Source organism: Amphibalanus amphitrite, unplaced genomic scaffold (genome assembly GCF_019059575.1).
Source record: "Amphibalanus amphitrite isolate SeventyFive unplaced genomic scaffold, NRLGWU_Aamphi_draft 000029F_arrow, whole genome shotgun sequence".
Classification (NCBI taxonomy): domain Eukaryota; kingdom Metazoa; phylum Arthropoda; class Thecostraca; order Balanomorpha; family Balanidae; genus Amphibalanus; species Amphibalanus amphitrite.
Window position 1 is genome coordinate 17,868 of NW_024881525.1, and position 16,722 is coordinate 34,589.

The window sequence follows — 16,722 nt, forward strand, 5'->3', positions numbered from 1 at the left end:
GCCCCCTTGGGGCCCAGGGACACCACAGGCCTGCCAGGGGCACCACCGGCCTCGCAGGGGCACCTTGGGCCTGTTAGTGGCACCACGTGCCTGTCGGGGACACTCCAGGCTTGTCAGGAGCCCGAGCACCACAGTCCTGTCAGGGCCCAGGGGCACCAGCGGCCTAGCAGAGGCACCACCGGCCTAGCAGGGACACCACCGGCCTCGCAAGGGCATCATGGGCCTGTCAGGGGCACCACGGGCCTGTCGTTGGAACTTCAGGCTTGGTAGGGGCACCACAGCTGTTCTTTCAGATGCACCGGCGGCCTAGCACCATGGCACCATGTTTGGCCGGGATCGCGATTCGGCGTATGTTGCCTCGCTTTAGCCGCGCGTTTGCAGTCTTTTCGTGGTTCCAAACGTTCAAACATGGGATATGATACTGCTCCCATGCATAAGGGTGGGTGTCAAGGTCACTGGAAGGTCAGGTCAGGTGATTTACCTTTGATGACCAGCTCGGTTCACATTTTCGAGTTTTTTATGTGTCTAGGCTAGTTTTAAAGCTGAATTCGAATTTAGCAACCATTTGGTCGTTTACGAAGTAGTTTTGGTGCCTTCGTAACATGTTACAAAGCTGTCAGAGGCGGTTGCCACCTACTACGAATACCCGGCAAAACCCTTACTGGTTGACCTGACCCGACCTGACCCGACCTGGCCTAAATGCATGACGACATCATCTATGATCATAACTAACATGATATTCGTGACTAGCACCCCGGAAAAAACATAGCCATTAGCCACCCTTTACGACGCTCTAACAGGTCCCGATTTTCCCTACTTTTGGGTCATTGACCTGACCTGGAAGTTCAACCGATGACCTAGGACCTTAAAATTGGGTATCATCGGCTTCCTTCCATCGTGGGCAACACGACGGTCGTTTTTTCCGCGAAGCTCTAGCTCGATCAGGGGCGAAACGGCAAAGGGGGAGGTCCAACGGACCCCCCCCCCCCCATACGTTCGCAGCTAGAAAACACCAATACGGGCGAGGGTTAATGGATTATTAAAGACAATTTTCCAGGTTGCCCCCCCCCCCCACAGTCAAAATCCCTTAAAAATAGGCTCTGCATTTTTGCCTTTGGATGGCATAGCTAGCTCCTGTGGCCTTCAGCTCCCACCCACCACTGACCACAGCCAATCACTTTCAGAAGTCTATACGAGGCATAGGCCTGCCTGATGTCTTGGTGTGAAGTGTGAACACTTCTTGAGTTGAAAAAACATTTATGAAATAGCATTAGACGTAGAAATCATACTTTTTCATCAAGAATCTTATGAAAGAATCATAAAACAATATAAAAGAATCCTACGTACGGCCTGGTCTATATTGAGCACCAGAAGGGCTCACAGCTCACACCCAAGGTCCTACTACTGTGAGCCCAGTGCTGTAGCCTAGCTACCCAACTGAGCTAGGTACCTATGGGATGGACCGAATAGGAGACTGATGAGGTGCAGGCTGGCAGAATATTCAGATCATTCAGGTTTACCCAACTACTGACCTGCATACTTAAACTTAACATCTGCTTACCCTTCATCTGCTTTTGATGTTTGTCAGAAAATTGACATACTCTTTTTCTGGTATTTGTGAGATTTTTATGTCTGATGGGTCGGATTACGGATAAAATGAAAGCTTTGAAGGTGCTGCTATCTCATTCATTGCTGTATGTGCACATTGCATAGGTAACATGCAAATAAGCAAGCAATGTTACACAATAACATGTACACAGTCCAGGGTTATTGGTATGTGTTGGGAATGGGACACTCATGACAGAATGTGTTAGGTAGAATTATGGAGGGAGTTGATGCAGAAGGATGGGGAATAATGCCTCATAGGAATTTCAAATATATCCTCTTAGGGACAGTTGGACCCTTTATGAACAGAGTTTGCTGAAAATGCCTTCCTTTACATTGTTATTTGTGACATGTGCTTTTTGTTTGGATGGTCGCTGGTCATTTTTTTCCAGAAAATTTGCCTCTAGTATAGCAGCACTTGATAGTTGATACCTTTCTCATCAAAACCTACCCTGACTCATAATCCTTCCCTGCATATATCCTTGCCACAATGCTGCATGTTGATGAAATTTTGTTTGTGAAAGTTATAGGTAATCAAATTTGTGATTTTATGGTTAGAGGTAAAAAGAGTGTCAGTACTGTCAACCCTTGTGCTTTCCTAGCTCCCGTTCACCTGGAGTCAAGTCTTACGAGGCCAAGCTCATTTATGTGTCATGTGGTTAACTGCTACTGCTGCTACCAATGCTAAATTATTTTCATGCTTCTTTGAGTAGATTGGCTGTACCTACCTGTATCTATGGTATGGTTTACATACATCAAAATTTATTTCATGAAGTATTGAGGTTGAATTGGTTTCCACCAATTCCACCAAAATATTGTCTCCCTTTAGTGACCACATTTTCTTCACAGATTATGCCTCAATCAAGACAAATGACATAAGCTTGCTACAATGTCTCGTAATTATTCGATTGTCCAGCTGTTTCCTGACAGCCCAGGACACCAGTGTGGCTACTGCAAGTCTAAAAAAGGATTTATAGCTCAAGGTAAGCTGGATTACTGGCTGTAGAGAAAATCACCAACCAGAAAAACTAAGAAGCAATGCATATTAGGTACTATGAAAGGCAATCAGATGAACAACATTTCCAAAGGTGTAAATGGTGTAGGAACACATGGGTGTAGGGACCCTCCCACCTTCAAAAAAGTTTATGAATTGGCATGAAAGTGATGTTGCTCGGTTCAGAAAGAGCGAAAACGAATATCTACCAAACTTCACCGAAAAATATTCACCGGGTTTTAAGATATTAGACTTTTACTTTTGTTTACTTTTTTGGGATCTCCGCTGTTTCTAGCGACTTTATTTAAGAAGTGCGGCGTTTGCGGCAGATGTTGCGCGCAAATAGCATATACCACCGCGTGCTACAAAACGTTTTAGGGTTTGTTCCCGTCGCTCCTCTAACCTCCTCCAAGCTCCTCTAACCTCCTCTCGTTTCAAAAAATCGTTCCCGTCGCTCCTCCAAGCTCCTCCAAGCTCATCTTGATTTCACATCTCACCACCACTATTTGCCTCCTCCCTCATCCCAAACGAAAGTTGGTTTTTTGGAGGAGGCTCTTGCGTTGACATATGTGGCGCACGTAATACAAATGTGAATTGTTTATAAATGGGATTTGAGGGAAGTGGAAATGATTTTAGTGATTGATGACGATTGGATATCTTTAAATAGTAATGTTTGATATTAATCTAAGGTTATTTCATTAGAAAGCGATTATTATCTCTTGATTTATGTTTGCGCGCCATAAATCGCCGACCGTTACAGCCCGCAAACAGCTGATTTCTTCGCGAAAATGTTCCCGTGGCTCCTCTGAAACGGCTCTCCTCCAAGCTCATCCAACCTCATCCGAGATTTTTTGGGAGGAGCGACGGGAACAGACCCTTAGTCAAACATTTAAAAATCGTTAGATATTTGCGCTGACGTCACACATTCAGAGGGGTATTCCTAAGCATTAGCCCCTCTGAATCAAAATGCTGCAATTTTGAAATTCAATATTTCCGATTTAAGGCATTTCTCGATGTTGTGAGTGCCGAAACCGGTAATTGTGAGCCAGGGACCCCATTTTGGCTATCTCAACTCAAATCTAATGTTAAGGTGGGAGGGTCCCTTTAACCCGCGCCCCGTTGGGCTCTGCCGAGCAACGCGCCCGGTTGGGGGGGGGGGGGCATTTTGGCCCCCTCCCCTAAGATCTCGAGAACCACGCAACATAGCGACAAGCGGTAAACGGCGTTGGATAGCCCCAACGGGGAACTACCTTGTGACCCAATTTTATTGACCTAGGTCAAACCGATGACGTCACAGGTCAGGTCAAAGGTCCAATTTTCACCGTTTACAGGCATTTCAAGAAATGCGTTGTAAAATCGAGTAAAATGCATTTCATTGAAAATCATCGACGGGGAAATGTTCTTCAAACACATATTTTGCTATTTGAGGTCGCTGATACCAGGTCAGGTCACAGAGGTCAGGTCACGGGGGGGTCACAATATGAAAGTGTCGTGTGATACATGTTTTATGGTCCATTTTACATGACAAATGCGATTGTGTGGGTCAGGCAGCCTTTGGGGCCAGCTTAGGTCACGTTTTGGTCAAGGTCAGGTCAAGGTTAGGTCAAATTAGGTCAAATTTCAAAGTTAATATTTTTGCATAAAATGGGTATCGAATCGATGCAGCTCGTCACGGGGAGATCAATGGTGGTCTTTGTTTTGCCGTACGTGGTCTAGAATCGCTAAAAATTGAGTTCAAAAATTTGACGTCATCATTTTTGAACAGTTTTTTTCGCTATAACTTGGCCAAAAAACGAGATATCGATCTGAAATTTGGTATGTATGTAGAAGAGCGCTGGGACTATCACATACCTATATTCCGTTTTTTTTTCGAAATTCGCAAACATTTTTGATTTTTTTCTAGTTTTTCTAAAAAAATCAATTTTTTGATTTTTTTTGTCAAAAACCAAAAATTTTGAAAATCCGAGATAGCAGTTTTGCAGCGCCGCTTTTTGTCTACTAGACCATATAAAGAACTTTAAAATTGCTTGATAACTGTAGATTTGGTGAGCGTTTCAAGATTGCATGTTTTTTGCTCATTTTTGCTCGAACATGACCTCAGTTTGACCTCAATAACTCCTGACCTAAGGTGACCTAAGACTTGAAATTTGATGTGAAGGTGTCAAATTGATGCCCGGGAAGGTCCTGAAAATTTGGCGGCGCTGCGCGCCGCCGTTTTCTTGCTATTCAGGAAAAACCACAGGGGGGGCAAAATGGCCCCTCCCAACGGGGCGAGGGTTAACCCGCGCCCCGTAGGGCTACCGGCGCACCCTACCACCCGTAGGGGGGGGGGGGCGTTTCGGCCCCCCCTAAGATCTCGGAAAGTTACCGGCCGATTTTCAAAATTCAAACGGCGCTCGATAGCCCCACCCGGGAACTACCTTGTGACCAAATTTCATTGACCTAGGTCAAACCGATGACGTCACAGGTCAGGTCAAAGGTCAGATTTTCACCGTTCACAGGCAATTCAAGAAATGTGCTGTGAAAGCGAGTAAATTGGTAATTTATTGAAAACCATCGATGGTACATTGTTCGTCAAACACATACTTTGCTATCTGAGGTCACTGATACCAGGTCAGGTCGCAGCGAGGTCAGGTCACCGGGGGTCACAATATGAATGTGTCGTGTGATACATGTTTTATGGTCCATTTTACATGACAAATGCGAATATGTGGGTTAGGCAGCCTTTGGGGCCAGCCTAGGTCACGTTTTGGTGAAGGTCAGGTCAAGGTCAGGTCAAATTAGGTCAAATTTCAAAGTTGATATTTTTGCTTAAAATGGGTATCGATTCGATGCAGCTCGTCACGGGGAGTCTAATGGTGGTCTTCGTTTTGCTCTACGAGTTCTAGAATTGCCAAAAATTGAGTTTGAAAATTTGACGTCATCATTTTTGAACAGTTTTTTCGCTATAACTTGGCCAAAAATGAGGTATCGATCTGAAATTTGGTATGTAGATAGAAGACGGTAGGCACTATCACATATATTCCGTTTTTTTTCGAAACTCAAAAAACTTTTTGGATTTTTTCGCGAATATATCCAAAAAAATGCTTTTTTGATTTTTGGGGGTCAAAACTCAAAAATTTTAAAAATTCGAGATAGCAGTTTTGTAGCCCTGTCAATTCTACACCTTTTATGTTTTGATCATTTTTCTGTATCTTCAAAGCTGTAGTCCTGACAGGTCTTCTCGCGAAGGTCTTTTTTCGGTCGAAAATGACAGAACATGACGTCACTCTGACGTCATTTGTGGCCAGCCTATCATAGCCTCTGGAAAAATTTTTGGTCACAATGTGTAAAATTGATGCCCGGAGAGGTCCTGAAAGTTTGGTGGCGATATCTCCAGCCGTTTAGGAGATATCGACCGAAAAGGACAGGGGGGGGGGGGGCCGTTTCGGCCCCCCCTACGGGGCGCGGGTTAATGGAGCCTAGGACTCGAGACTTCGCTAAGTCAGATTACGTCATGGTTTTCTGTATAATTTAGGACATTGTGGTCATTTTAGCCCTTCTCCAAATTTGCTTCCTTGTTCTCTTCTGCTGGACTCTAATCTATGCCTGATCCTGACATTGATATCTATCGTGCGGACGGGACTGCAAGGCATGCGTTCCCTGCGCGATCCCCAGCCCCCCGCGATCCAAATGTTTCAATTGCGCAAGTAACGGAGAGCTAGGAAACGCCGATACGCACTTCTCAAAAGATGTTCTTGGTAAACAGGTCAGAGCCCTGGGTCATCTCGTATCGTTAGGGAGTTTGCTAGGCGTGGCTGTCAACAAAACATTCCATTTCAATTCGTCCCAACTCAAGCTACATGGACTTGTAAAATTGGTCGCGATCGAGTCAGGTTGTAAGGGAATGCAAAGCAAACAGACTTACGATGTCAGTCGAGTCGAATTTGTTGCTAAACACGCCAAGACTCGACACGCCACAAATTCAACTCGAGTCGACTTGAGATTCATTGAACATTAAAATGAATGAGGTGTGCGTAGTCCATCTTATCAGATGTACTGCTAGAGTTTGCAGCTAGCTATGTCGAGATCGCGGATGTTCGAATAAAACCGACCTTATTTTGAGCCATAACGATCAAGAGATCATATCTGCATATTCTGTGACCGGTGAGCGGTGGCGCGTTGACCGATGGCCCCGCGTGTCCCGGTTCAGGTATGTGGGCGCACGCGCTCGATGTGCAGGAGTACCAGGCTCTGCTGGACCGCGGCTGGCGGCGCAGCGGGTGTTACTGCTACAAGCCGGTCATGCACGAGATCTGCTGCCCGCTCTACACCATCAGGTCAGCAGTGCTGATTGGCTGAATGGCAGACATTGTGCTGGTAATGCCAGTAAGCTTATATATTTGTAGAATTTATTTCATGTGCAATATTTATTTGATTATCGATATATTCTTGGAGAACTATCGTGTGGTAAGAGACAGAGTATATGGGCGGTCTAGTGGCCGAATATTTAGCGATTTATCTTAAAGGGACAGTATCACCTTTTTGATGAAATTTGACATTGCATAGGCCCCACCTTTCTGGTCCGGGAACTGAAGACCGATCCTCGAAGCTCCACACCGTTATCCCGCTATCGCCGCTCAAAGTACGAAAGGTGTACCACACTTTGAATCGTGCTTCACTATCTTCACTGTTTAAATGTTTGCGCCGTTTTGAATTGACCGCCAGTAATAAAACTTTTACCCTGGTCATTTCATCACATTTTATAAAGCCAAAACGTTTTTCGCACTTATTCATCACCGTTAAATTCATTAAATAGTCGTAGGCAATTTCCGCTGTTTCCTTCGGATTCTAGCGGCTCAACAAAGGAATTCCTCCAGCTTGAATCACAATCTCCCTCCAATGTATGACGTTTATCACGTGATTGTCACGTGATATTTTCTCCCATTGTCAATTGTCACGTCCAATTGTTACTCCCTCCAATTGTCACGTTATATTTTTATAGGCAATACCTAAGGCTACCTCTCCCTAAGGACAACTCAATTAGAAGAACGACCGCGTAAGCGTAGCGTCAATAATGTATTATCTGCGCCAGTTCTGTAGTAATTTTGCATGCTTCCAAACTGGCGGCCATGCTTGTATAGTGGTGGTTCGCTCATGAAAATGAATCATGAAAATGAAATGTGGTTGCAATATTTTTCACCGAGTTCGGTCCTCAAACTATGTTTTTCTGATTCAGAAAAATAAGAAATGCTAGTAAAAAAAAAATCAGCTCCATACATGGATTTTTTTTTCGATGATACTGTCCCTTTAAGGCATACACTATCATAGTCATGCATGTTGTATCAAACTGTGTAAGTATGATAATGCATCAGTTCCCCCAAATGTTGTTATTGGTGTGTCATCATCACCCAAGTCCTTTGGATGATGCTTTACGCGTTTCCTATGGCTGGAAAATTGAGGCATGACTTGATTGTCGTTATAAAAAACTTATCTCGGGATGCGAAGTCAGTGTTTAATATTTTTCGAAGCTGTTCAAGAGGATAGATGGGCACAAAATGTTACATTTATGTGGATATTTCGGTACTCGTTGTTGACGTACCTTCATCGGCAAAGTGCGAAAGTTATCGGTCAAATCATCGGAGTTCTTTTCTGAAAATACCACGAGTACCAAAATATCTGAATAAATAAAACATTTTGTGCATATCCTCTGACCTCTGAACAATAAAAGATGTCTTGAAAAATAATGCGCGTTTTTTTTCCACCAGATGTGATGCGCTTGGGGTGAGGCTTACCAAGTCTCAGAAAAAGATTGCCAAACGAATGCGCAATTTTCTTCACAAGGGCAGCGCTAAGCTGAATCAACAAGAAACGTCAGCGGGCGACGATACTATGGGTAAGAAGTGTTTTACGGATTACTTACCGATTTTTAACGACATTTATCCTTTTACTTAGAAAAATACAACAACTTAAGGCTATTCCCAAGGCCCTTGTCACTACCGAATAATTTTATCCATAACTTGTATTCCGTAAAATCATCTTATAAAGTTTTTCGCCTTCTCCCGATATTGTAGGATTGAATTTCGATGATAATAGAACCAGTAAAACGCCTTTTGGGCGAAGAACCCGAGCCGGTCCCGTAGCTCAGTTGGTAGAGCGTTGGAACAGTCCGGGTTCGAAGCGCGACGGGCGCTTGACATTTATGGGCCTCCTGACAGGTATGGTTGCGGTTGGTGGCAGGCCGTAGCCAGGCGAAGTCAGTGAGGGGACCGGCCGTGCGCGGCTATGTGCGCACGTTAAACTTTGGACTCTAAATTTTGCCATAGAACTGGAATTGCGCGATCGGAGGGTAGAGGGCAGGGTCACCGCAACAAGCTTCGCTTAGCGTTGGCTCTGTCCTTGTGATTCCTTCCAATCAAAAGGTTCGGACTAAATTTATAAAAAAAAAGAACGAGCGAGCGAGATAGTGAGCCCTGCACGTGCGGAAGGGCGAGAGGGTACTTTCAACGGGGCTTGTGCAAAGCACCCTTCTAACCGGTCGCTAGCGGTGTGCTAAATTTTAACGCAATCGGCCCAGCCGTTCCTGAGATCTGGAAGCGGCATTCTGCACGTGCGCACGTGCAAACGGGGTCCAAACTGACTTTTGCACGGCACACTACTAACCGTTTCCCAACCGTGTACCAAATTTGAGCGCAATCGGCCCAGCCGTTCTCGAGATCTGGAAGCGCCCCATGCACGTGCGCACGTGCAGTAGCACCCTAAGCGCAACACATGGGAATGCATTGCCTGGTGGGTGCCTACCTGTATGCCAAGTTTCAGCGAAACCGCCCCAGTAATTACCGAGTTATTGAAATGGGAACAAATTTGGCACCTCTTCTTTTTGTATTTTGCACGTGCAGTGGGGGTCACTCACATAGATCAAGAGTATCCGACCTTTGGTAGAAGGGATGCAGATACCCTACAAAAATTACCGCAAGACAATCGCCCAAGCGGCTGCTGAGATATGAGCCTCTCAAAATCACTACTTTTGCAAAACAGCTTGAACACCCTTAACTTTTCACGTGGCACGTGCCACGACGGTCACTGAAATGTGTCAAGAGTAGTCAATTACGGGGTAGAAGGGATGGGTCTACCCAGCAAAAAAGACCGCAGGCCAATCGGTCCAGCGGTTGCTGAGATATCGACACCTTTTTTTAAACCCCACATTTGTCCTCCGGTGAATTTCAGACAAGTTGGTTATAGACCTTCAAAAAAGGTACAATCACTCGATTTTTCTCAAATTTGTCTGTCTTGGCAGATAAAGCAATACCAGAACAGGCCCACGGTCATAGAATACTAAGGTAACACGGTGCCGAAGCTTCAAGCCAGGGGACACGGGAGGCATGCCGTCAGCTGTCCATTTATAAACAATCGGTTTCTTTGACTTAATTTCTAATATTTTTCTGATGTTTTGCATCAATGAGGTACATCAAAAATTAAGTTTTATTTTTCATGAGGTCGAAAATATTTTGTTGTCCAAACTATCCCCGTTTAAAGAAAATAGACAAGGGGAGAGTTTACCCAGGACCCTATGGAGAGAGTTTACCCAGGGCCCTATGGGAGAGAGTTAACACGTGCTTCTATGGGGCGAATTCGATGCAACAATGGCGCAGTAGCGACATTACTCTTGTTCGATGTCTTTCGGACGACAAAGCTTCTACGGCTTCTACGCCGTTTGGCCAATCACATTCCATAATTGCAGCCGAGCCCCCGTTGACCTAGAACAGGATTGGCCGGACGACGTACAATCTTCGTCGTCTGAGAGACATCGAACGAGGGGTACATCGACTGAATATACATTGCGATTCAATATTCAGTATTTTATGACCGTGATTGCAATTTGCATTTGAGCTCAGCAGTCGAGTAAGTTGTGCCAAAAATACCAGAAGCGATATCCTATATACGGCCTTGACCAGAAATGTTGCATGCCCTGGATGCAGAAAAACAAGATTGAGATGAGTGGATCAAGATGTATCTTTCGTGCAGATGTATCAAGATGTACCTTTCACTTAAGATCCATGCAGGTGAGGTTCCAGTGAAATTTGAATTCGATAGGTAGCTATTTTTGTTTTTGCTTTGATACTTGTGGTAAGGAAACATGATTATGGTTGCATGAACCGCCCACTGCTCATTGCTGTCTTGTCTTGGGTTCGATATCCGATCACCATTCTTAAATAGCTCACCCCATATGGAAATCAGGTTTCAGGAGGCCACTAGGCCTGTGGGGCCTGGTCTCAATGAGCTCCCAGTGCTAAGGACAGTCAGGCTCATATGTTGGGTAAGGTCAGGTTCAGGTAGGCCAGTATGCACTCTGCAAAGCATGGCAATTTCGACAAGATCTCGTCTGTGCTGGCTTGTCCGGCTGGTGAGGCTTTGGTGTGGCGTGGATTTAGCTTGGTGCAGTGCGGATTTTGTGTAGCGCGATGCGGACCTGGCCTGTTGTGGTCAGGTGGTGTGGGATGTAGTGTAGTGCATTTTAAATGTGGCTTGGTGATGGACATGACGGACCCAACAAAATGGATGGCCAAAATTGAAAAAAGCATTAATGGAGCTTTAACATGCAATTTAGTGTGCTCTCGGGCTGATAGGTGTGCGGTGGTCAGAACGGACTGTGCCAGTGCTGGTGCCTGGTGGTCCCACCAATCACGAGGGTCATCTCCTGTTGTGACCCAGGGGGTCTAGTCAAAACCTTACCTATTTCTGCTAACCTAAACCTATTTCTTACAAATTAGGTAAAAATGTGATTATGGTATAATGATAAAATGATTCAAAAGTCTTCATTTCACTCATATATTAAACCTGGCCCTTTTTCAGGCGCAAGCTTTGGATGAACTTCTGCTTCTGCAGTCGGCATTCTTACAGGAGAACCCAAGATTCACTGTACCTGGATGCCTTTCAAAACTGAATAATTGATAGCAACAAGTCAATATTTGAAGTTGCAGCCAAATGATGTGCCTTCTCTGCTGCAAGAGCTACATGTCACCACTGAAGCAAGGTAAGTGTTAAAAGAAATAGTTCACCTTCTGTGAGTAATTTGATTAATAAAATTCAAAAAGATATGTTAAAATGTGATGAATAAAATTTAAATGTATTCTAACTTGGAATTACACACTTCTTCTAAAGGGATTTCATTATTTTAATTATTAGAGTTATGAACACTAACAGCTGAACAACCTATCAGCTGCAAGGGATTCTGCTCCTGTAAGTGCTCTCATCGCTGATTGGCCACTGTGTGTGTTGAAGAGGTTTCTGCTTGCTGTAAATGAGCACTAGAACATGAATTTAAGCACCAATATTCACTGATAAAAGGTGAATATCTCAAACGGGACAAATATAGGGCATACACAAATCTGCTCTATCAGACTGCTATCTCAGTTTAAAATCCCATGTTAAAGGTGAACTATTTCCTCGACAGGACCAGCTCGACTCCTGCAGTAGGAGTCCAGCCTCATCCAGTCGTCGCCGCTCGCCAAGACCAGCCGGACTCCTGCAATAGGGGTCCAGGCTGACCCGTTCGTCCAGTAACCGCCGCTCGTCAGCACCAGCTGGGCTCCTGTAGTAGGGGTTCAGCCTCGTCCAGTCGCCGCCGCTCGCCAAGACCAGCTGGGCTCCTGTAGTATGGGGCTAGGATGGCCCGTTCATCAACCGGTCCTGAAGTCACATCGCTGTCAGCCAGCCGAACCCAGTACATAAGTCACCAACCCTGAATGTTGCCAGCCAAAGTCGGCAGTTTCCTTCGGACAGTCATCTCACCAGTGTTGTACAGTGTACGAGGTTAGTGACGCAGTTAAATGCGTCAATTAAATGCGAGGACGTGCGCTTGTATGCAGCGTTTTGTCATGTTGAGCTGCAAGGGTGTCGATTTTCACCGAATTGAGGGTGCCCACTGCCCGGGCGCAGCAAATCCGCCGCCGCCTCAGCGGTGACCTTGACCCGCACCGTCTGTTGGGGCTCCAAAGCCAAGCCAGCCGAGCCGGCGGGGAATTTAAAGAGCTAGAGCACACCCAACCCGGCGGAAATTGACACCTATGTTGAGCTGTATGGATGCGTTTTAGCCTTCCGCCGTGGTGGTAAATAGCAGCCTACATGCAGAATTAGGCAGGCTTATTGGCGGGCTCATTGTTGGATTCATTGTGTCACGTTTGTCGGCACGTGTAAGATGTGCTTAACTGCCATTGGCTCTCGGCCTGGCGACTTCTGGGGACCACGTAATGGGGATGACAATTGGGATCCTGTGCCTTAAGCCGGCCATTTACGTCCATGGCTATATACCCCCGTACTAGGGCTAGTTATGACGTATATAGGGATCCACGAGATCTTTTTTGATGAATGGGTTGTGCCGGCCCCCGCCGAAGTTAGTTGGTAGCACTGCTGCTCCACGGCGTACATTTCCTACCAGCCCATAGGGTTTACATGTTAAATGACCTGTTTTCGGCGAGCGATATCTCGGTCAACCTTTGAAAGAATCAATGGTTCTTAGTCTCAAATGATAGATCGATGAATTTTCTTTCGACAATTCCTCTACCATTTTTCACGAAACCCAGCCGATCTTCTACGGCGTACAGGGTAAAGATTTCTCTGCACGCCAGCACCCGCGATCCGCCTCTCCGATCGTCGGCGCGCGGTCCTCGGTAGCGCAGTCGGTAGCGTATCGGGCTACGGATCCGAGGGTCGTGAGTTCGAATCCTGGAAGCGCCGAGTGATTTTGGCTAGAATTGAATGATGTAGATTCTTGAATGTTTGCATAATCAATTATTAATAGCTAATTGAATGTATCTACCCACTAATCGGCCCCTAAAACCTGTTATTTAAGAAGTTTAAGAAATGAATGTCACGTGCGCGCCACGACTGCCAACCATAAGCGCTACCATATTCTAGTTTGAACTAACTTTTTGCTAGTCCCGACCACATATAGTAGGTTTTCTAGTAGTTATACTAGAAATTCCTACCAAAGTTCGTCCTACCCTTCACTCAATATACCCTGGGTTGTGCAGTGTTGAGATCCGCGTGTAACGTCACTGTTTGGCCAGTCTGCTCTCAAACGGGTCATTTTTACTCATATTTTATTTACATGAACGCTTTGCATGGTCCAGTGGTTTATATAGACATCTTCCTTGCACTAGCTAGTTTTATGTGGCCAGGTTGATTGCCTGTCAGCGCGGTCACGCTGTCGTCTTTCGATTGGTGCGCTTAAAATGCGGCGAGATGAATATAGGATTTCCTTTGATGCTATTTAGTACCTGCGCCCAGCTCAACTGGGGAAGGGGGGGGCACTGCCGACTTTTGGTCCCATTCTTTCCATGTAACGCCCATAGAGCCCATGTTAAAATGCCAAAGTCAAAGGGGGGCACGGTGCCCCGGTGCCCTCCCCGTTCCGCCGCCTATGCGCGAAAGTACCAACTACCAACAGTTTCCAGTTGTTTGTGTCCCAATGTTTTTTATGAGTTGGACGATTGGGCTTTTCCCATCGCTCATAGGTTATGCAATTATTTTGTTAAACGCTCTAAAATTATTTCTCTACAAGTCATTAGAACTTAGAAGCAAATAGATATTGGTGGATACGATCTCAAGGGGGCCGATAAGAAGGAAGAGCGCGCGGCGCAATGATTGTGGAGCACAGCACACGATTAATGTGAGGCGCATTTAAGCGAGAAATAACTTTATTGAGCAGAAATGAGCAGAGTACCAGCATTGAAACTGCACCAGTACCAGCATTGAAACTAAATATAAGATATCTCAGAAGGTTGCGCTTTTGGGGTGAGTTGTGGTGCTTTACGCCGTACATCATGCTTAATGAATGTGACCGTCGTGTTTGTGGGATCCCCGTCGGTACTAGTCAGCCCCACAAATCGTGGTATCATAAAGATAATCTTCGCCTCCGGTTATCATTTTGATATATCTACGAAACGGGTGCTGGGTGGTACACGAAAGCAGCTTTTTCAGGTGAGTTGAAAGGGGAAGAGGTTCTTTGAATTACCATTTCGGATCATGGTTCTAAAAAGCGCTAGTTTAAAACTATTGTTATAATTCCTATCGTAAACCATCGGACGCTCGACGCTGCATTGGCATCCTCGGTGAGCGATTACCGGCACATCGTACCAATTGGTACGATGTGCCGGTAATCGCTCGACGAGAATGATAACGTGGCAGGTTTACTGATATGTAGGATTATCAAATAAATGTAATAGAAACGATATTAAATCCACTACCTCTTTAGAAGCTCTTGAAATAAACCTGGCTATCTGGTTGTCGAAGCCAGGCAAACTATATGCTTGGAATTTACTGATATGTAGGATTATCAAATAAATGTAATAGAAACGATATTAAATCCACTACCTCTTTAGAAGCTCTTGAAATAAACCTGGCTATCTGGTTGTCGAAGCCAGGCAAACTATATGCTTGGAATGGCTAAATGTCCATTGTACATGACATCATTAAATTGAATTATTTTCCTTCTTAGCAGTTAAAATACATTTCAGCGACACAAAACTCCCAAAAGTCTGATATCTTGCCCGTGGTATCGTGGTACGATCGGCGAGTACCTTCCTACGCAATGTCCATGGCTATGCGAAGTCTAAGGTTGGCATACATGGCCTTGGGTTGGCCTGTTTATCCTATTTCATATTGTATCTATGAAAATAAAGTGTTCACGATCGCATAGCCAAACTGAGAACAAAATATTTATTTGCAAAACTCCAGCAATACCCCTCGCTTGATACTATAAAAAATATTGCACACGATCATGCAAAGCCGTGAATCCTACCGCCTTTATTTAGCGCCGGCGTTCCCGCGTTAATAATTTCTCCTGAATCGGAGGACCAATAATCAGCTGACGCACCGTTGTTTTGATGTCGGCGGACCGTGCCAGCCTGAACAGGCCTACGAACACACATATTTGATCAGGATCGGACGATTGGACACTTTTAAAAGGAGATCTTTCGTGCCTCCTGGAAATTCACGGGAGAGCAGATGTGGGGTTTAAAAAAAGGTGTCGATATAAGCCTCTCAAAAGCGTTACAGGCCGGGCCGGGCCGCTCATACTGAGATTTTTCCTTATATTGAAAAGACCTCGCTTCGCTCGCTGCGCTCGCTCGCTCGTAACTCGTAATAACTGGCTGATTATTTCCTGTTGAAGGTAGTTTCCAGGAAATTCCACGTGACTGTATCTAGTAACCCTAAACCATGGATGAGATAACAGATTGTTGTCTCGTGGAAATTAACATTGGGATCCGCGACATTGGGATCAGCCCTGCCATCTAGCGAGAGAATTATCGTAAGTTAGGAGCAAGCCGAGTGAACGCCATCTCTCAGCACTATGACACACGTGGGTGTGGTGTGTTAGTTGGCTCGAACTGCATATTCCCACGAGTTGGAGGTAATCTTACTGGACCTGAGACGACAAAAAATGTCTTAAATGCTTGAAAGCCAAAAACGTCAAGCAACCTTTAGGTAATAACGAAAATAATATGCGTAAGACGATGTGCATTGAAACGCCCAGTCCCATCGGCTTGTACGAGCTTTTATATGGCCATTTATTCACAAGGGTACAGGCACAGCAGTTCGACAATATGTCATACATATTTGGTAGGCTTATTCCTTCTTCTCCGAATTTCGCCCGATTTTCTTCATCTTAGTTAATGTTACGGCACGTGTCACGTGCCAACTTAGGGGTGTCGAAATTGTTCCACATAAAGTAACTCCACAATGGCTGGGCCCATTACAGTAAAACCTCGTCAATAGTTAGGCACCCAGTGGCCAATGCATTTCCATGTGTCACTATGGGGGTGCTACTGCACGTGCGCACGAACGGGGTGCCGCTTCCATGTCTCAAGAACGGCTGGGCGGATAACACTCAAACTTGGTACACAAATGTCACATCGATGCTCGCACTGCATTGATCAGTGCTTACATTGGAATCGTTAGGAAAACGATGAAATGAGATGCGTGGTGTTTATGCCTTACTGTTCCAGCAGCCGATTGATCCGCAACAGGAGATCCTTGTTTGTGAAGGCTTCGTCTTCCTTTTCCACTCCTTGTTTAAAATAACATTAACAATGTACGAAGAACATCAAAGTTGTTTTAGGCGGCTATCTTGAGCCAGGGCT

The 16,722-nt window shown here is 45.2% G+C and overlaps 1 protein-coding gene across 3 annotated transcripts in view; it reads left to right on the forward strand.

Moving 5' to 3' along the window:
* LOC122365908 (arginyl-tRNA--protein transferase 1-like) overlaps window positions 1-16,722 on the forward strand; it is a 41,879-nt gene that overhangs the window by 2,998 nt on the left and 22,159 nt on the right. For all 3 annotated transcript variants that reach the window (XM_043337546.1, XM_043337537.1, XM_043337528.1), the window contains exons 2-4: window positions 2,455-2,588; window positions 6,792-6,918; window positions 8,347-8,474. In XM_043337546.1, the coding sequence (XP_043193481.1) occupies window positions 2,495-2,588; window positions 6,792-6,918; window positions 8,347-8,474 (349 nt within the window). In that variant the 5' untranslated portion in view covers window positions 2,455-2,494. The remainder of the gene's footprint in view (window positions 1-2,454; window positions 2,589-6,791; window positions 6,919-8,346; window positions 8,475-16,722) is intronic.